At 49.1% G+C, this 20616-nt stretch overlaps 2 protein-coding genes and 1 long non-coding RNA gene across 3 annotated transcripts in view; 1 reads left to right on the top strand and 2 right to left on the bottom strand.

Annotated features, from left to right (window-relative positions):
* Positions 1-982: 982 nt before the first annotated feature.
* TOMM34 (translocase of outer mitochondrial membrane 34) lies at positions 983-15593 on the bottom strand. The gene is made up of 7 exons (XM_054573698.1): positions 15325-15593; positions 10786-10885; positions 9466-9618; positions 6177-6346; positions 3246-3393; positions 2144-2270; positions 983-1902 (listed from the first exon to the last, which is right to left on the bottom strand). Exons 1-7 carry the CDS (start codon positions 15449-15451, stop codon positions 1798-1800), a joined length of 930 nt encoding a protein of 309 aa, XP_054429673.1. The 5' UTR covers positions 15452-15593; the 3' UTR covers positions 983-1797.
* A 2756-nt stretch (positions 15594-18349) lies between these two features.
* Positions 18350-19830, bottom strand: LOC129070673 (uncharacterized). Its single transcript, XR_008529143.1, has 3 exons — positions 19567-19830; positions 18677-18784; positions 18350-18565 (listed from the first exon to the last, which is right to left on the bottom strand). It is a non-coding gene; the product is annotated as an uncharacterized LOC129070673 (long non-coding RNA).
* Positions 19831-19952: 122 nt separating this feature from the next.
* Positions 19953-20616, top strand: part of STK4 (serine/threonine kinase 4) — an 85307-nt gene continuing 84643 nt past the window's right edge. Inside the window, exon 1 of the mRNA XM_054573697.1 lies at positions 19953-20051. Within this exon, the coding sequence (XP_054429672.1) occupies positions 20017-20051 (35 nt within the window). The 5' untranslated portion in view covers positions 19953-20016. The remainder of the gene's footprint in view (positions 20052-20616) is intronic.

The following is a 20616-nucleotide window of genomic DNA, read 5'->3' as shown; positions in this document are numbered from 1 at the left end:
TAGGCTACCTTCCTGGGTCACAATTTTCCTCCCCTGCTGGGAGGGGAGAGGCTCTTCAGGTTTTAAGAGCCTCAGCTTCTGTTTATGTTAGTGAATCGAGGTATTTGCCTCAGGAAGAGAAAGACAGTCAGACAGGATGTCACTGCTGAACCTGCCTGAAATCAGGTAAAAGCCATGCCTGCTTAAGAGGGCACCAAAAAGGGGACAGCTCCCGCTTTGAGATGGTCGCCTGGCCATGGCATTTGTCTGTGGGCTCTAAGACCCACTTCAGCTGACAGGTCTGCGACTGCTCAGAACCTGCCAGAGGCTGGAAGCAGCGTGCTAATAGCCAGGTGCTGCTCCGCATGTGCGGACAGGGAGCGAAGGGACAAGGAAAACCCTCTGCTCTGCTTGGGGAAGTCACCCAAGTGCTACTCTGTTAAGAGGACACAGCCTGGGAAAGGCGGGCCCCCTCAGCGTTGGCTGGATGCCGAAGCTCTCCCTGCTTGTCTGCAGCATGTCTGTGAACTGGAGTGGTGCTTTCCGGTCCCCGTGCTCACCCTGTCCTCCCTCCAAGGGCCTCTCCCTCCCCTTCACCAGCCACACTCTGCGTGAGACCGCAATTCCAGCTTATACTTCCTCAGGGACCCCGTGCCCTCCACGGGGCCAACTCTCCCCAGTTCGGCAGGGAAAGCACTGTGCGATGCCTCCTTCAAAACACGTCAGTGGGCTGCAGTTTTGCACTTGTTCCTGGGATTATCTGATGATGAATTTCTCGCTGTCCCGCTGCACTGTCAGCCCTCTGAGAGCAGGGATTGCCTTTATTCACTGTTGTTTCCCCAGCACTATACATAGTGCCTGGCCCAAGCAGACCTCCCAGTGAATTTGTTCAATGAATAGAGAAATGCTCAGAAAGCGGTAGCTTTTGTTGTTACTGAAAATTTTCAAGCACTAAACTGAAAAAGCATAAATGAAAGTACAACATATTTATGTAGAAGAAAGACATTTAATGTAATCACTTAAACACACAGTTCAACAAAACCGGAGTCAGTTCAAATTAACTTCGTATAACAAAGAACTACGAAACCTGGAGGGAGCCACAGTTGGGAACAAAAGGCAGGTCCCTGCCCAGAACAGAAGGACACTGACCTCAAGGAGGCTTGTCTTCCCACCCCACCTTCAGGAGCGGTCACACTGCTGGGCCCCGACACCGCTTACAGACCTCCACGCAGGAGGCCGCAAAGAGCCAGCAGAGCCCTCCAAGAGCCAGGGCTCTGCACCCCGCCACAGTGGGGCCTGGCCGGAAGGGGCTGGAGCTCAGAACACACAGCACTATGCCAAGGACAGGGCAGGATGGCAGCCCTGGAGAACCAGCTCAACAGGCTGCAGTAGGTGCAGGTGGGACAGGGTTTTCTAGTCCTGTGCCCCCCCACCCCCAGCTCAGTTTGCACAGATGGACCACCGTGAGGAGCTTGTGGTGAAGCTCGAAAGGCTGCACTCAGTCTGGGGCACACTTGGGGCGGGGACAGAGCCCAGTGCTTTGCTGAGGACCTGTTTGTATGATCTGCTAGCTGTCCAAGGCAGGGAGAATGGAGAACAGGGCTTCAGCAGAGCAGGGGACCTTTCCAGCAAAACAACGTCGGGTTTTTGGCTACACTGAGCTTCATTTGAACAAAGCCTCTTAAGGGGTGGGAGGTCATTACCTCTTTGAGGGGCAGAGGATGGTGCTTCAGGGCGCACTCTGGGGCATGCTGGGTCCCAGGAGCAGGCACAGAGGAAGGTCGTCTGGCAGAGGTTTCCCGCTGCCCTCTCGGGTTTCTAGTTTAAGTTCTGGTTAACTTCCTGCTGCAACTTCTGTGCAGGGCCGTTCCTGGGCTCAATTTTTAGGAGGCTGTTGATGTCTGCGAAGCTGGATTTATAGTCCTAATAGGAGAGAGAAGGGGGTGGGCATGGTGCTGTGACCGAGGTGAGACCCACTGTGGGGGGACAGCTGCTGAGACAGCAGAGGCTTTTCAAACCCCGGCACACAGGCCTGCCCTGAGCTGCCCTGGGCCCCGGGTGAGGAGGCGTATGGCAGACGCCCCCCTGCCTGGACTGTGCCCTGGAGGAGCCATCACAGGCATAAATGACCGTAACTGGGGCCATCTAGTCGGGATCCTCTTACCTTGAGAGCCTTGTAGGCTTGAGCCCGTCTGTAAAAGGCTTTCACGTTCTTTCCATCCAGCTTGAGGGCTTCGGTGCAATCCTTCACTGCCTCCTTATACTGCTTCAGGATCAAGTGGCAGAGCGCTCTGACAGGGAAAGGCCGATCCAGAGGTTTCAGTCACTTCTTAGGGGCCACCCAAAGCCGTGAGGTACTCTGAGTAGCGATCTTGATTTGCCAAACACGTACTCTGCGTGGCTGACATCTTCGGTCCTCACAACCACCCTAGCCCCTTTATACAGGTGAAAACGCCAGCTGCGGGGGAAGCAACTTCTCAAGGTTCGACCGCTACTGAAGGGCAGAGCTGGGATTTGGCCTGGTTCTCACGGTTCCCTGACCTGACCCGACATGAGGCCAGCCTCTTTGCGCCACCTCATGTGAATGTGTAATTTCCCTGTTTGGCTACAGAAATGCTAACAATTAACTTCACAAGCTGCCCCAGACCCTGATGTTCTGTGATGCACTATATAGGCCCTATTACCCTACTAGACTCTGAAACGCAGGTTTGGATACGGTACGGTGAGCCTGTAGTGGAGACTAGACCTCTGAACTAAAGAGTAAAACCTGGCACAGTTGCAGGGCCTCCTACGCACCAGGAGTCTAACCCCTCGGGCGAGACAGCACCCACCTCTCAGTCCCAGGCCAGGCAATAATTACCCCACACCCTGGGTCCTACCCTGTGTTCTCAGCGCCAACATTTCTAACAGGCGGGTCTTGAAGAAGCCATGGGGTGGGAGCGGGAAAGGTGGAAAGGCTACAAGACTTGTGCTGAGGTGATGTCTCTGTAGCAAGACATCTGATTTGGGTGCTTAATGAAAATTCGGGGGGGGAGGGGCTAAAACCCAGGTGTCCCTTTGGCAACCCTCTGCTTCTATCCCTTTAAGAGAGTGGACGCCACCAGCAATGCCTCACAGTGACCAAAATGAGTGTGAATGCATGTTCTGAGATGGAACATACTGACTAAATGCTGGGCAAGAAAAGCCTACCACAGTCCAAGAGAAGACTATGGAACAGGACCTCCAACGTCCTGAAACACCCCCGGCAGCAGCTGTGGGGAAGGTACCTGTTGCTGTACGTGGCGGATTCCAGGTTACTAAACGAGAGGCTTTCACTGTACTTCTCAATAGCTTTCTTATGGTTTCCCTTCTTTACGAGCTCATTGCCTTCTTCCTTCAGAACTCTGGCTCTCTCCACATCCCCAGAAGAAGGCACTAGGTAGAAATTCAGAAGAGAACACAATCATGGAACAGGTGCCCAGTGAGGTATCTTCAGCATCATCTCTTCTGGGTCACCCACAACCCTCTCCCAGAGGTTTCCTACGCCGCTGTAAAGCATCCTTCCTGATCCGTGATAACCTCAATCAATGGCCTGGGGCAAACTAGACACAGTTCTTCATTCACAGGAGGTTGGGGACTCCTGATATAAACATACATGCACACAGGAACATACACATGATAAACAGCAACCTAGGTTCAGCCTTGGCACTGCCACTCGGTAGATGGAACATCTCGTGTGACCAATCTACCCTGCCGGACCTCAACTTCCTGACCAGTACAATGGGGGCAACACCTGCTGCACACAGGGCTGCCGTGAGGAGGAAATCTGAGACCACACAAGGAAGTGCAAACCCCCATGAACTTAGAACAAGAGAATAATTAAGTATTTAAATCAACAAGCATCTGGTGAAGTATTTAAATAAAGCATCTGGTAAAGAAAGGGTAGAGCTCCCAGGCTTTCAGAAAAGGGAAGACGAGGGCTATTCCTATCGCTGCTTCGGTCGGAGCCTGAGCGTCTCCCCCTCACCTAACACATCTGCCCTGGCTTTCAAGGAGAAACAGGAGAAAGAGGTGAAATCCAAGCTGCTCAACCTGGCCTTCGGGCCTCAATTAATTGTTCCAGCCTCAGCTCCCGTATCACCTGCTTTTTTAATTTTTAAAAACTGTAAAACACTGAATATTTATGACAAGGGTAAGGTTTTAGGAGTAGAGTAACACTCTCAAACTCGTCTCTCCCCTTAAGAAACAGAACGTTCACTAGGACCTTTGAAGCCCTGCGGGTCCTTCCCCAAATCAACCCGCCCCTGGAGGAAACCACTGTCCTCAGTCCTATGCATCCTTCCCTTTTGTTTTTGTAGTTTATTATACAATAGTATCTATAAACCATTTGCTGTTTGTTTTGAACTTCACATAAAGGAATAATTCTATGTATTCTCCTATGACCTTGTTTTCTTTCTTCCCCTCAAAGGTACGTTCCTGAGATTGATCTGTGCTGGTGCACCAGTAGTTTGTCCGTTCCCACTACTGCAATGCAGTTAGTAGGGAGACCTGTGTTGTTTTCAGTTTTGTTTTTTGCTATGATGAACATTTTGCTGTGGACACTCTTGTACATATCTCCGCATGCACATGTGCATGAGTCTTCTCTCAGAGCAGAGCCCGCAGGCTGCAAGACACACACACAGCTTCAGCTTCACCCCAGCTCGGCTCTGAAACAGACTGCACGCTGTTTCACCGCAGGCAGCGCCCAGTGCATTCGCTAACTCTCCACTGTCCCCGCCAGGAATTCCTGCCCCTCCTCCCTTTTCCACCTGAAGAACTCACCCTTTAAGGGCCAGCTCAACCTGTCATCTCCATTGTGAGCCTCTTCCCGACTACCCCCCACACACGTCAATTCTAATTCTGAATTCCCCAAATACTAGATGCTTAAGCACTTGTCCGTACTCCGGTATCTTAAAATGCTGTCTGTGTGTGTCAGTCATTAGACCGAGAGCTCCCAAGGGCCAAGACTGCCCATCCTGCCTGTGTCTCACTGCTCAGCACAGGGCCTGCCTGGGCCACACGGGCTCGCCGACTCTGAAACAAGGAAGGAAGTGGTAGGTGCACTGAGGCCATATAGTTCATTAGCACCCCCCGTTTTCATTCTAGGGGAGAGCGAGGAACAGTTACAGGCTCCCACAAGCCAGAGTGAATGCTGCCTGTGGCCAGCCCGGCGCTCTGCTGGGAAGGGAAGAACTCCTGCCGCCCACACCGGGCTCCAGCCCTGACCCTCCTGCGCTGCCTGGCCCCAGCCCCGGCTGTCGAGCTGGGGCAATCCCCCGGGGCAGCATCCGAGGGTCCCGTAGGTCCCCTTCGCTTACAGTCGAGGTGGACAGTCTCCTGTGCAGGGCCACCTGCCTTTGACCTCCCTTCTCTGATTTCTCCTCCCGGGGACTCACACCGTGCTCGGGTTCCTGGCGAAGCCCCCCCCGCCCCCCGCCGGCCCCGGCTCTGGAGGTAGGGCAGGTGGCTTAGGGCTGGGCTAGTCACAAAACCTCAGGCCTTGGTCACAGGGACCAGCTGAGGGGATGGCCTGTGACCAAAGAGACCAGCATAAACTGAGAATATAAGTGAGTTAGGGATTTGGGGGAAAGAAAACTCCCAGGAAAAAAGTTTTTCTCTTTGTCTAGGTCATGAGGCGTGGTATATGGATGGGAGACCAGACGGCCACAGCCCCTTTACTGCTGAGAGGGAAGCATGCCCGAAATCAACCCCGACCGCAGCAGAGGAGAGAGCTGGGAAAAGTGCGGAGAGAGGCCGTCAGAGCCTGATCATGTCGTGAGCTGATGGGCAAGCCCTGCCCGAACTGGAACCCTAAGACTTTTCAATTAGAGGAGCCAGTAAAATCTCTTTATCATTTTTACCATGGTGAGGTTTCTGTTCTTGTAACCAAAGAGTCCAGTATTACACACCCAAGTGCTGCCAGAGGACAGACGGGAACCGACACCGCACACCCAAGCGCCAGGCTGGGAGTCCGACGTGCCTTTACCACTCAGTCCCTACTGCGGGGGACGTTTTCTCACAACCCTCACTGTAGTGTTCAGACAGTCTCTAAGAGGTTAAGGCTCTTTTTTAAAAATATTATTTTGATAACTCGGCTTAAATGAGGACAGTTTTTAGAAGATTACTCAAAAGAAAGTGGATACGGGGAAACTAAACCTAAGCAGGAAGTCACAGCTTACCTCTGCTCTTGGCAGTTGTGATTTGTTTGGACTTGCTTTTAGCCGGCTCTTTGTGATTTTCCGAAGGCAAGGAATCCCACCTCTTCTGGGCTGAGACAGGCACCAAGGGGACAGAGGGCAGCTTCAGGCGCCACTCGGGTCCAAGTGAGTCCATGAGAGCTCTGGTCATTCTGGAAACGAAGGCAGGGTTACAGGGAGGCGTCCAGCTGGGTTGAGAAGGCGTTTCTCTTCTCATAAGCCCAGGGGAAGCGTGTGAGAGACGGGTTACCATCTTCCCCTGGTTCGGACCATCGTTTTATATCCAGCTGACATGCGGCCCCCAAGAAGTCTTCCCAGTTCAGCCACCATGGCGCTCCCTCCCTGCCTGGCCCTCGTTTGGTCACCCTATGTCAATGCAAAGGGAAGGGCTGTTGCTTGATAAGGGTACTTGAACTTTACCTTAACTCCAAAGGATCACACAGTCCCTAGCAAAGAACTCCATGTTTTGTATATTTTTTTCTTTTAATTGATTTTTTAAAAGAAAGGAAGGGAAAAAGAGAGAGGGAAACATTGATTTGTTGTTCCATTTATTTATGCATTATGGGTTGACTCTCATACGTGCCCTGATTGGGACCGAACCTCCAACCTTGGCATATACAGATGATGATCTAACCAACTGACCTACCTGGCCAGGGCCTGTTTTATATTTCCTTAACAGATCTATTATGAAGTCACGCAAGCACCTGACACATGATTGATGCTCAAGGATTTTTTCTAAATGCAAACCTTATCATGTCATTCTCATATTTTAAAACCCTTCAAGGGTTCCATTTCCAGAGGGCGTGAGACGTGGTCCCTCCCACCCGTCCACCTTGATCAGGGGCCAGGTTCCCTCCTGATACTTCCATTCAAGTCTTTGCGCTCTGTTGTCCTCCCCCGGGAAAAATCTCTTCCCCTTCCCAGTTCCCCTTCCTGCCTTCTAAGCCCAGCTAACTTGCTCAAAACCATGTCTGACTGTCAACTGACCTCCATCACCTGGCACATCAGTACCTGGCACCCACCAAAATCCAGTATGTATGTGTTGAATGAGTTAAATAAAGCCAACTGTATGCTTTTTCAGCTTTTGCAACCACGTCCCTATGATACCAGAATGAAAACACAATGATATCACTACAAATTCATGTTCTCTGACTAAGGCCCCAAGTCTGTTCTTCTGATTGGCCCAGCTATTTCTAACCTCCGACCTCCCCGCCTCTGCTCCCAACCCTCCTCTCTCCAAATACAAACGTACCTGCATGGGGCACCCAACCCTTCCTATTTCTTGTCACAAAACGAGAGCCGACGAGGCCAATCCCTTCACCTACGCTCTGGACCCCATCTCCTCCTGCCTCTCTCAAGGACCACCCCCAGCCAGCATCTCCCTCCCTCTCCTACAGCATCTTCATCATTTCTCTCTGCGGGCTCCACAATTATTGGCATTTAACCCTTCCTCACTCAATTACATCCTCCCGGCCACCTCTGCCATCGCAGCCACACTCCTCTGCCTCTCATAGGCAGGCTTCTGGATCCCACTGCCGCCCGGCCTCTGACGCGTTAAACCGCTTCTATCGGAACCACCAGTGACGTCATACCGGAACCCTTGTCTACTTAAGCTCACTGGAACAGCTGACATGCTCCATCCTTCTGGAAACACTCCTTCCCTCGTGACACTAAACGCCTCAGGTTTCCTCCAACAGCTCCAGCTGCTGCTCCTCTGCAAGTCCCAAACGCACCGGAATTTCTCCAGCCTCCACCTTCTTCCCCTACACACCTGCTGGGGGTGCCCTTTTCTCCTACCACCCCGACCCCGCTCTGTGCTGATACCCCTCAGATCTGCATGTCTGGCCTGCATTTCTCTCCTTTGCTCTGAACCCACAGAAACACCCAGAGCCTTCCCTATCCCTCTAGTCTCATGTCCCACAATCATCTCCAACTCAACATGTCGACCCCCTGGATGTCTCTTCTATTCTTCCCATCTCACCGCCCCCAACCATCAAAACCTGCTGAAATACTATCTAAACACCCCCTGGACAGTCCCGCTGCTCTCCACCCACTGCCTCCTTCACCTCTTCTGGGTTACTGCACGCCCCTTCCCAGTCCATTCTTCCATGTCACCCTTCTGCGTGGCAGCCAGTGCTCGTGGCTTCTCTCAAATCTGCTCACGCTGTTCCCCTGCTTAAGGCCCTTTCATGATGCCTCACTGTGCTCCGACTAAGTCCAAGCCCCTGAACACCAGGCCCTGTGTGGTCTGGCCTCACCGCGTGAGCTGAGCTCCTCGCCTGCAGTGCAGCACCATGGGAAATGGACGTCTCAGTTTCTGCAGCACATCACACTCACTAGCTCTTGCTCAGGCTGCCCCTGCTCCTCGCTGGCCTTTGGCCCCAGATCTCTACTCACCTCTGTCTCAGCTCCCCACCTCTGGAAAACCTCTCTGGCCTCTCCCTTGCTGGCTAGGTGCCTCCTTTCCGCTCCCGCTGGCCCCTGTGCTGCCTCATCCCTTGCAGTGTGCTTGCCTACTGCTGCCCGGCGCTCTCCATGACAACAGGGGCTTTACTGGAGCAGGAAGGTATGACTCAGGCATCGGCTCAGGTCCTAGTGCAAAGTCTGGCACATAGGTGGCAGATTTGTTGAATGACAGAAAAGAAAAGGAGGCAGAGAAAAACAAGTCAAGCCAGAAATGACACACAAACACAAACCACAAGCTAGCGAAGGTTTGTATTAGTGCGGCATCTGGCTTTCCAGCAGCCTGTGACAGAAGGGCAGCGTGATCAGTCACACAGCAGAGGCCATCTGAGGCGGCAGCTGCTGAGGGGCCTTGTGAAGGGGTCGTGATACAAGATATTGAACCATATCCACAAACGATATCCCCTTGGCCTCGTGTGCGAACTGCACTGTGCTTGAGTTTTACCTCCCCCACTTGTTAGCTCTTTGAGGCAAGTGAGATCTGTGTCTCTTTTTTGCTGGGGTATTCCCACTGAACCTGGCACAACACCTTAAACAGGGCTCAACAAATTACCACTGCGTGAATGAGTGTGAGCACCTACACAAAAAACAAACAAAACAAAACCAAACACCTCAGTAATCCTGACCCCTTAAACGCCTACCAAATATGATGGCAAACCGTCCTTCCACACTTTCCCTGCAAGGTCATTAGGCATGTCTAAGCTGATCCCAAAGGGATCCTGCGAGAAGATGATCAAAGTGACAATTCCAAGCCAATGACGGAATGGAGGGAGATCCAGAGGAAATGACCGCAGTGACTCAGGCTCACCTGTTGACACCTTCCAAGGCTGACTGCACACTGTCATCAATCTGCAGCACGGTCTTGTAGTCGACATAGGCCAGGGAATACTTCTCCAGGGCCTCGTAGGCCGATGCCCGCCGGAGCAACGGCTTTATGCTGAAGGGAACTAAGGCCAGTGCTCTAGAGCAGGAAGCAGAAATGTCATCTGGCTGCTAAGTCACCAGGGCTCCCCCCGACCCCATCCCCACAGCTCCAGCCCAGCAGGCTCACCTATGGCATTCAGTGTGTGGCGGGGGGGGGGGGGGGCGCGCAGCAGTAATTTCTGGCAGAGACACTACTAACAATGTCAAACCTCAGAAGAGAGATTTCTCAACTTAGACTGAAGTAGAGAAGGGAAAGAGGGCAGAGAGCTACTAACACTGTAAAACTTGTGCACACGTGCATCAATTTTCATAGTTGCAATCCTCCCAAAATTAACAAGTGCTTTGCAGCTTTTATGTTTCTGTATGTCTCCAGAGCTGAGGCCCAGCGGGAGTACCATGGAGGCTTTGGACACAGATGGAGTGGTGTTTGAATTCCACCTCTTACACTTACCATGTGATCCCAGGCAAATCACTTTACCACCTCAGTCCTCTGCAACCCAGTTCTATCTTGGGAAGGATGGTAAACTTAGCCCACAGAGTGGCCATGAACACTCCAATAAGGAAATCTAGCACTGGACCTGGTACTAATCAACAGTTCAGACTCCATGAGCATGTTCACTTCTTTCCCATCTATCACCAGGGCATGAATCTAAGGCGATGCCATAAGATATCAAATCTAAGAATATCTCAGGTATGCAGGATAGTCTGGTGATGATGAAAGAAGGCAGTATCAGGCTTGCTTGAAGAAGAGAGTATGAAAAATTGTTTAATGTCCTCTACACCTGGTCACTGATGCACACCGCTTTCTCCCTTCTCCTTGCTTCTTTCCTAGCTATTAATCTCTTTCTTTCTCTCCCTCCCTTCCTCACACACATCCACCCCAGAAAAAACCTGGGCAAGCCATTCACTGGTCTACAACTCTACCTCATCTCCAGGTCCCAAATCTCACAAAGACTTTAAGGCCCACTGGAAGTGCCCACCGCCCTCCTTTTACAGCAGTAGAGCTAAGACTCCAAAGGCACAAGACAGGGACCACAAAGGCCAAGTAAAGCCTTCTATTCTCAGTGATCTGTTGACAGTGACACTGCCTAGTATCTGTCACAGGTGTAACTGGTGGGATCATCCAAAGGAGATGGAGGCCAGGTAAACCCAGCTTCCTCTTCTGAGCCCCGCAGGCAGCAGGAAGTTCCCCGTGACCACTTACGCGGTGCAGTCTTTGATGCAGTCCCTGCAGTTCCCATCCTTCAAGTGGCATGCCGCTCGGTTGGAGTAGAGAACGCTTTCTTCTTTAGGGTCCGAAGCACCTGCCCAGGTGGAAGCAGAAAGCGTGAGGTTAACAAGTTGGGAAATGGGTGCCTGGGCACATGAAATGCATTTCACACTCTGAACCCTCTGGGCTTTGTGAAAGGGAAGAGAGATGACTGTAACTTTTTATTTAAATTAATGAAGAATAATGCTAATGATCAGAAAAATATAGGCTTGTTCTACATGTGTTCTCGTGATAGATGACCTGACTGTTATGGATCACTCTGGTTAACACTGACATCTTAACAATATTAACTTTTAATTCATGAACACAGAATGTCTTTCCACTGATTTGTATCTTCTTTAATTTCTTTCAGCAATGTTTTGTGGTTTTCAGTGTATAAATTTTGGGCCTCCTGGTTTGTTTATTCCTAGGTATTTCATTTTATTTTTTATTTTTTAAACATATTTGTCTCCATTTTCCCACCACCGCTTTCCCCTGCCCCACCCATCCCCACCTGCCACCCTCAGCCCTTCCCCACTTGGATGACTATGACTTGACCAGGCTTCCTGGTCTGATAGGCTGGCATTTGCCATTAGTACATGGGAGAGAGAATACTCATGGCAGCACTAAACTTGGTACCAGGCAAAAGATAAACTTGAAATAGCTGGCTTCTACCTCAAAGAAATCCAGGCTGTAACCACTTGGGGGGAGGGATGTTAATTTTATTAGAAAAACCATGTACACCAAATAAAAAAAAGAGGAAAAGATAAAAGAGACTAATTCTACCAGGTCAAATCAGACAGGGCTTTGCCAGGGAAAAATCCCCTGGGTCTGGCAGGACTACAGAGAACTTACTCAGGGGAAGGCCTCAGGCTCCCCAATGGGGAGAATTATCAAACATTTCTCCAAAGGCTGTCCTCACCTTCAGGAACCTCAGGAGCTCATGTCCTTTATTGTGGCCTCAATGATTTTCATTCTTTTTTTTTTTAATCTTCACCAGAGGACATTTTTTCATTGTTTTTAGATAGGGAAAGAAACATCGATGTGAGAGATAAGCATCAATCAGTTGCCTCCTGTATGTACCTGGACCAGGAATCGAACCTGTATCTACTTGGACCAGGAATTGAACCTGCAACCCTTTGGTTATGGGATGATGCTCCAACTAAATTAGCCACACTGGCCAAGGCTACAATTTTCTTTTTAAAAATAATTTTTCAACTACTGCATACTCAGTAGCATGGGCCATAATTAAAAAAAAAAAAGAAAGAAAAGAAAAGAAAAGAAAAAATACAATGTGTTGACCTAGTAATTGCCCTCCTAGGGATAAACCCAAAATAACTGAAAACAAGTTCTCTTTTGAAAATTGTGAAACACACAGGCAATGGTATAATAGACATTCAGTATCAATCACTAGACTTAGCATATATCCTATTTGCTTCCAACCTTTTCATCCCCATCCCTTCCCCTTTGCTCTGTCCCCAGATGTCAGCACAATCCTGAAGTTGGTAGGTAACGTTCTCATGCATATTTGTCTATCTTTATTATATATGTAACCACAGATAAGATGTCATTTTGTATCTTCTAGAGCTTTTTCCTAACTGGTACTCTATTGTCTACCCTTCATAAAGCTTTTTCTAAGTGGTACTCCATTGTCTAACCTTCTGCAACTTGCTTTTTTCACTAAGTATCACATTACCACGCTGATGCATATCTTTCACTCAATACCAACCATAACAAACAACAAAATGTAACTTTTTTTCTTATTTTGCCAGGCCCTGAAGGAGACAGCAATGTACAGAGATAGGTAAAATACATCCTTGCCCTTAAGGAACAAGTACACTCACTCAAAACCTGCAATCCATCTCAAGTCCCCAGACCACAGGCGCTCAGAAGCAGCAGTGCTAAGGTGAAACGGCATCAGAACCTACACTCTGGCCTGTGGTGCTACACAAGTCACTCAATCCCTCCGGTCATGTGTGCTCACCTATCACATGTACATATCGCTTCACAGACTTGCTGGAAGGGTGCAGTGTGTTAGGCTGCTCCCTGCTCTCCTTTCAAAGGAAAACTTATCAGAGAAATCAGGGGATTTGCCTGTGTATTATTTAGACAAAGACGAGAACCAAACTCTGGTCCCCTATTGAATCTTCTAGAAACCAGGCCAGCTCTTCTAGGGCTCCAGAATAAATCCATACAAAAGCACACACTTTTCTAGGCAGGCTGGGGCAGGATGAAAGAAAAGGGCAGAAGGATCAACACCTTAGGTTCTTCAGCAACTTCCAGTGAGGCTGAGGTGAACAGGTGAACCTAAGAAGGAGTGTTTTAGAAAAAAAGAAGGGGATAAGATGACGTGGCACTGCACAACTTCAACAAAAAAAGACTGCAACTTGGAGATGATTTGGAGAGAAGTCTAGCAAAATTACTAAAAACTTGGACTTGGGAATGAGACAGACCCATATTCAAAACCTGCCTGTGACATGTCTTCATTGTGTAACCCTGGGATAAGCAATTTAGTCATCAGTTAGTATGAAGACATAAAGGGGTAATGTCTATAATGTCTAGCACACAGTAAAGCTCTTTACAAATGCTAGTCAAAAAAAAAAAATGAGAAAGAGAAGGAAGGTAAAGGGAAATCGTACTACAAAAAAAGGGGTTCCAATGAGGGCCCCTTGGTAAGAGACTTTGGAGAAGAGATTTTGGGCGAAGGGCTGTGCTTGGCTGAAATGAGCTAGAGGCTGGGAGAACTGACACACTACTCCTGTCTGAAACTCTCCAGGAGCTTCCCATCAGGGAAAAGAACCCAAACTCCTTCCTATGGCCTGTTCTGTAAAACGTCGACACAATAAGGTTCTGCCTATCTAACTGACCTCGTGTTGCTTCTCCCTCCACTGGCTCAATATGCTTTGGCTTCTGGAACACACCAGGCTATTCGATCTGGGCACCTTTGTATAGGCAGACCTCAGAGATATTGTGGGTTCAGTCCCAGAGCCCTGAATAAAGCAAGTAGTAATCTTTTTGCTGGGGAAGGATCTTGTCTTCCATTTCTAAAAAACACAACATCTGTGAGGCGCAATACAGAGAAGCACAATAAGATGACTTATGTCTGTAATTACAGTTCCCTCCACCTGAAATGCTCCGCACCCACAACTTTGTGCATCTGGCTTCTTCTCATCATTCAGACACCCCCTCAAATGTCACCTCTGCAAAGAAGTTGTCCTTGACCTCCCCATTCTAATGGAGTTCCCTAGTCAACTCTCTATCACATCATCGTATTTGGCTTCCACATGCCCCTAATTATTACCAGGCAGGTCTTGTTTACTAGCTTAAGATCCATTCCCTCCTTTGGAAACAACAATGTATGTATAACCATTGAGAAAAGGGAACTTTATACACTCACTATATACATGGCTGAGCCATCTATATCCTCAGGGATCAGAATGAGGTCTGAATAACAGGATGGGGGCCAACAAGCACAGTTAAAAAGCAGGCAGCTCGTACCTAATTGGATGGCCACTGTCAAAGGAACAGAAAATACCTGTAAGTGCTGGTGAGGATGCTGAGAAGATGGAACCACTGTGCATTGTTGGTGGGCATGAAAAATGGTGCAACTATGGAAAACAGTATGGAGGTTCCCCTAAAGTTAAAAATTGAACTACTATATGATCCAGCAATCCTACTTCTTGATATCTATCTAGAAGAATTCAAAGCAGGATCTTGGAGATATCTGCACACCCGTATCAGCACAGCATTAGCTAAGAGGTGGATGCAGTCCAAATGTCCATCAATGGGTAAATGGATGAAAAACAATGGTATATCCGCACAAAAAAATGATGGAGCCTTTAAAACAAGGAAATCCTGTCACCTGCTACAACACGGATTATAATGTTGTCGAAGACATTTTGCTAAGGGAAAGAAGCCAGTCACAAAAGACAAATACTCTATGCTTTCACTCATCTTAAATATCTAAAGTAATCAAAAATCATAGATACAGAAGGTAGAAAAGTGGATACCAAGGGCTAAAGAGAGGGGAGAATTAGTGTTTAATGGGTATTGAGTTTCAGTGTTGCAAGAAGAGAAAGTTCCAGAGATCTGCTGCACAACAATGTGAATAGCATATACCTGATGCTACTCTACACTTAATAATGGTTAAGATGGTAAATTTAATGTTTTTTTTTTACCACAACCAGTGATAAAACATCTATTAACATGGAATTATGTTTCTTACATGATATTAAGTGAAAAAGAACCAGTAATAAAACCATACTGCTTTTTTTCTTTTTAAGGCGGAAAGAAAGGGGCATGGAAGTTTCTGGTAGGATGCCCACAGCAGGGAATGGGCCGGAAGGGTGGTGGGAGCGTCTGCGGGACCAGTCGGCCCGCAGGGCAAGGGGGCCCCAAGAAGACAGGAATAGAGCGAGGTCTGGGTAGTTGGGGTGGGGGAGATGGGGGAGAGAAACAGTCCTAGCGGTGGAAAAGGTGGGGGCAGGGTGGTACCTCGCTCCAGCATCAACCGCAGCGCGAGGCTGTAGAGCGTGGCGGCCTCGGCGAACTGGCCGTTGCGGAAGCTCAGGTTGCCGGCGGCGCGGAGCCCCTCCACAGAGTCTGGGAGTTTGGGGGCCATCCTGGGGTCTGGCTAGCAAATGGCGGCCGCCTCCGTTCCCGCCGCCAAGCCTTGCGCAGCGGAATCCAGGGAGGGGGGAAAAGCCCAGGCGGAATGTACTGGGCCCGACTGCTACGCTGGCCGAGAGGGGGAGGGACGCCGCGGGGCGGGGGTGGGGCCTGCGTGGATCGGGGGTCCTAGTGCCTGGCCCTCTCCGCACGGCGCATGCTCGGTTTGGTGCTTACGTCGCCAAGCGCGCGTTCTCTGGAGCCGCGCCGCCCCCCGCCTAGGTTGCTAGAACGTTATGGATGAAACAGGGAAAGAGGCAAGCTCCCACCTCTGGTGGCGCTCACATTTAGTGGGAGCTGACAGGCAATGAACACATGAGCACATGAAGAGGATACTCTCGTGTTATTAGTGCTATAAGAAAAACAAAACCTTAATGCTCTAGAAAGGGACCACGCGTAAACTATTTTAGACAAGGGGGTTGGGGAAGGCGTCTTTGAGGGACTAGTAATTGAGCTGAGACCTGAGAAAATTCAGGCAGAGTCATAGCAAGAGCAAAGGCACTGCCCTGAGGGGTGTGGCTCAATGGGTTGGACATCGCTCTGCAAAGCGAGAGGTTGCTGGCTGGATGCCAAGGTCAGGGCACGTGACTGCGTGGCAGGTTTGGTCCCTAGCTGGGGCCCATAGGAGAGGCAACCAATGGATGTTTCTCTCCCGCTCTTTCTCCCTCCCTTCCCCTCTCTCTGAAAGTAAATGAAATCTTACAAAATACAGAGTAAAGGCACTGAGGCTATAAACTATAAACTAGCACCTTGTGCTTTATAGACATTATATATATATAACTGAATGCACTGACAAGTTGACTAAGATCTTTCGCTGAAGGAAACCAGCTTATCTTTAGCTTCATCTGACTTTATGTTCCACTCAATACCCCATTTTTAAAAACTGCTTTTTGCTACCTGCATACATTATGCTGTTTCTCTTGCTTCCTAACCTTTGCTTATTCTCCCCTCGCCTGGAGTTTTTTCCCAAATACTTTTTCTCTTGCCTTCTCCTGACAACCTATAATCAACTCAAATACCACTTATGAAAACTCCTATGAATACTCCTCCCTCCTCTCCTTCTATTGCTCCTGGGATACCCTAATTTAGCACTTAACACTCCGTGATTGTCAGTTTACAGTTTTTCTCAGACTTTGAGGCCTTTAAAGGCAGGAAGTAGGTCTTTATCTATGTCTGCCCAAGACCTAATAGAACCTGGCACCCAACATGCACTTAGGAAGTTTGTTGACAAAGGCCTGGTCTGTCTTCAGGACTCTAGTTAAAATTATTTGTTTTAACTCTTAACCCACCAGACTATGAACTTGCTGAGGGTTGGGCGACTGTTCCACCTGAATCCTATCAGCCCAGCTCAGGCCCCATAGAAGAAGAAAGAATGAACATTTAATGTGGCAGGAGAGCCAGATGTGACACACCTCCCATTGGCTATCTACTTGACAGCATACATCTTTCCTCTCAGAGTCTAAATTTTGCCTGAGATTCTCCTGGCCCAGGAAATGATCCAAGATTTCTCTAAACTGTCAATCAAAGGCTATCATGCCAATTTAACACCAATTTGGGACCTGGTAAAGGGGAGACTTTGTTCAGTACAAACAGCTCAATTGTGGAACAGTTTAGTGGTGAAGAGGGCTAGGCATGAAGTGGCTTTGGTGTTATGGTTTCAGACAAAGAAATGTTGCCCTCAATGGAAAACAGAAAGTGAGTCCCCAGAGCGGGTCCAGGTAGCTGGACTTATATAAAGAAGAGTGCCCACCCCCTGCTACTGATTGGCCCATTTCTATGCAAATAAGGACTTCAAATCCTCACAGTATGAATGGTCCAAATAGCACCATCTTAACTGGTCACAATGGAGCCACCCTTACTGGTCGATGAAGATGCAAATAAGGATATAGATGTGCAATTCCATTGGCAATGGAAAAATCTCAGTCCTATTGGTAGAATTTAATCCCAGGAACTCTTTTATAAGGATCAGCTCTGCTAGCAGGAACACAGTGCAATCTGCAGGCAGTTCAATGTGGCTTTTCTGTGAAGTATGGCACGAGTGAGAGACCCCCGTGTAGCACCAGCTGCTAGGCTCTGTTTATAAATTTGAGCCCAGTTAGCCACCAGGAGCCCCTCTTAACAGGTGTATTCCCTGGGTTAACACCTAACAACAATAATAATCTTCTTCTCTTTTGCCAGTGCTTGGTCAAGGGGTGAGATGTGATCTGATCTGACCAAAGAGGTAAAAGGATGTCTGCTGGGTGTACATGGGAAAGTTTTCTTCCTGTAACGAGAGACTTCAAAATAGCTTCTTTTGCTCTTTCTCTGCTTTGGGTAGTGTTGGGTTCAGGACATGATACCTGGAGGTGTGGTAGACATTTTATAAACAATAAGTACACAAATATGAAAAACCAACAGGCTGAGTAGGAAAGAGGATGAAATTGACATTGTTAAGCCGCTGAGCCAACCTTGAACTAATAAACACCAAGTGTCATGGTGCTTTAAGTCACCACTTACATGTTTGGGATTTCTTTTTTTCCAGTTGCTTGCAACTGAATACATTCTAAGTGGTATACCACACAAGTACACTTGTGGCAAACTGCATTTTCCAAAAATGGCCACAACAATATTCCCACTCCCCCATCGAGAGATAGAATATGTGTCTGCTCTCCTTGAAACTGGGAGGGCCTTTGGGGCTTCTTCCACAGTGGAAAAGACATTTTGTACCTTCCAAAGCTAATGTCTATCTTTTGGAAAAATCCTGGGAAGGGGACAAAGAAGGGATGTTTGACATTGTGAACTGATAAACTAACACTTATCTTTTAAAATATTTATTGAGTACCTACTCATCTACAGGGATGAGTTTGGGGGCACAATGGGAGGTTAGATCCTTCGAGGAGGGAATTTACTGGGCAGCAAGGCCTGAACATAAGGTAAAAGGTAGGGTCGAAAAGGAAACCTGCTCGGGATTTCAGAGGACAGAAAATTGACTTCTTGCAGGACGGACCTGTGATGGCTTCCTGAACTTCGCAGAAACTCTCCTTGATCTTTACTTCCTCAGGGCTCCCACTGCCATTTGTACAGATTTCTAATAGAGCAAAGTGGCAAATAAAACATGGATTTTTGTGGAGTTAGGAGAATCTTGGGTTAAAATCTTTGCTCTCACTAGCTGTGCATGTATGCGTCTTAGCTTCCTTACCTGTAAACTGTAGATAATAATTCTTACTTCACAGTGTTGTTTTAAAGATTAAGTGACAATCTAGCACTGTAACTGGTACATCGTAGATCCTCAGTAAATATTTTCTTCCTGTGGAAGAGTAATGGCTCCATTATCCCATTTTTAGAATATAGGGTGCCACATACCTGGGTGGCCCTCAAAGGTGGTTGCTCAGGTGTTAGGTTTTGTAGATGGCATACCTTTGGGGAGAGCAGGACAATTAAAAAGTGAAAGATTGCTCTGGGTAAGTTGTCTCCTGAACTGTCTCCATGGTAAATTGGATGGCATCTGCCTTTTTCCTAACACTCAGCGATGGTGTTGGCAACTGAGGATTTACCAATGGCAACAGCTGAAACTAGAGCTCTGAGGAAAGGAAGCTCTCTCTCAAGTCCAATCAGAGGGTACACATCAGTGGCTATCCAGTTTGGTGGTACACGCTCTAGAATCAGACTAACCTGACTTTAAATCCCTAAACCTATACTATTAGCTCTGCGATCTTCACCTCTGCGACCTTATGAGAATAATAAGTGTACTTACCTTATGGAGTTGATAGGAATATTAAATGAGTTAATATTAGTAAAGCACTGAGGGCGTAGTAAGACTGTGGCAGGTAATACATAAAATTGGGAATAACGTTACAGGCTTGATATGATTAAATGAGATACTATATGAAAGCAATATATGGCAAGAGCTTAATAAACGTTAGCTATTTTTATGTCTGCGAAGTGACTCAAAGGTGAGGCAATTAAGAGCGAGCGTGGAGCAATTTGCGGACTGATGCTCTATGACATCCAAAGACAGAGTATGCAGGGTCCGGCCTCCATCTGGAAGAAGAATTCTACCGGGTAAGAAAGCTAGAAAACCACCAATACCTCCAGGAGTCCCTGGAGCCGCAGCGCTTCCCAGGAATCGCGTACAACTTGGCTTGTTAAGAATCCACAGCTCTTATCAAGCCGGCGCTTCGCACGAAGCCTCAGCATCTAAGAAATGAGGGGCCGGGGCCAAAGCAGAGCTGGATTCCGGGCCTGGTGACCCACTGCCTCCGGCAGACAGCGTCGCAAAGAGACAACGCCCGATGACGGCTGGAGCCTGGCAGAAGACACTGCCTGGAAACCTCCCTGCCTCCACAGTTCAGGGTCCACGCCCCGGCCCACCACGTGACCCGAGGCCGCGTCCGCACGGCCCCGCCCAGGGCCCCGGCGCTCGCTCAGCTTCCGGTATGGGCGGAAAGCGGAAGTGTGGGAGGGTCTTCGGGGCGGTCTGTGGGAGGTCCCGGGGGAGGATGAAGCAGTGAGCGGGTCTGGGCCGCTGCCGGCAGCGCCATGGAGACGGTGCAGCTGAGGAATCCGCCGCGCCGGTGAGGGGCCACTGGCTAAGAGGAAGGGGATCGGGGAAGGAAAGGCGGGAACTGGCGGAGGAGAGACATCCGTGTGCAAGCCCCGGGAGAGAAGGGACCTGCGGGGCGTGGCGACCCGGCTGATAGGGCACCTGCTGAATGGGGGACCTCTGGCGTGTGGGGGTCCGGCAGAGAGGTGCACGCGATGAAGGGGATAAACGTGAGGCTTTTTGGGTAGAGTACTTACTGTGGGGGACATTCTAGGGCGTAGGAGGGCACCGCTAAAGTCAGTAGCTGCTGAGGAACGCGGGGACAAGTTAGGGAGAGCACCTGCTGAGGGCGCGGTGGGTCCAGGGGGAAGGCTCTGGTAGAAGGGACTCACTGAGATAGGGGGCAATACGGAAGTAACATGAGACCGTATGAGAGGTCTAAAGGATGGATCCGGACAAGCAGAGAGGAAGGCTGAGTGGGCTTTGTAAGGGAGGGAGCCCCACCTGAGGGGTGCTGTGGGGGGAGGATCTGATGAGGGGGAAAGCTTTGCTCCTAAGGCTGAAGGTGTACCAAGAAAGGGTAAAGATCTAGCCAG

Source organism: Pteronotus mesoamericanus, unplaced genomic scaffold (genome assembly GCF_021234165.1).
Source record: "Pteronotus mesoamericanus isolate MK-2021 breed Mesoamerican mustached bat unplaced genomic scaffold, CSHL_Meso_final contig_25, whole genome shotgun sequence".
NCBI lineage: Eukaryota > Metazoa > Chordata > Mammalia > Chiroptera > Mormoopidae > Pteronotus > Pteronotus mesoamericanus.
Note: the sequence above shows the minus strand (reverse complement) of the source record. Positions and strands in the feature narration are given on the sequence as shown.

Coding starts and splice junctions, on each gene's coding strand:
- TOMM34 (XM_054573698.1), bottom strand. CDS start 15,451: ATGGCCCCCAAACTCCCAGACTCTGTGGAGGGGCTCCGCGCCGCCGGC. Junction 3,394..6,176: donor CACAACTGCCAAGAGCAGAG/GTAAGCTGTGAC, acceptor ATTTCTACCTAG/TGCCTTCTTCTGGGGATGTG. Junction 2,271..3,245: donor TCCGCCACGTACAGCAACAG/GTACCTTCCCCA, acceptor TTTCCCTGTCAG/AGCGCTCTGCCACTTGATCC.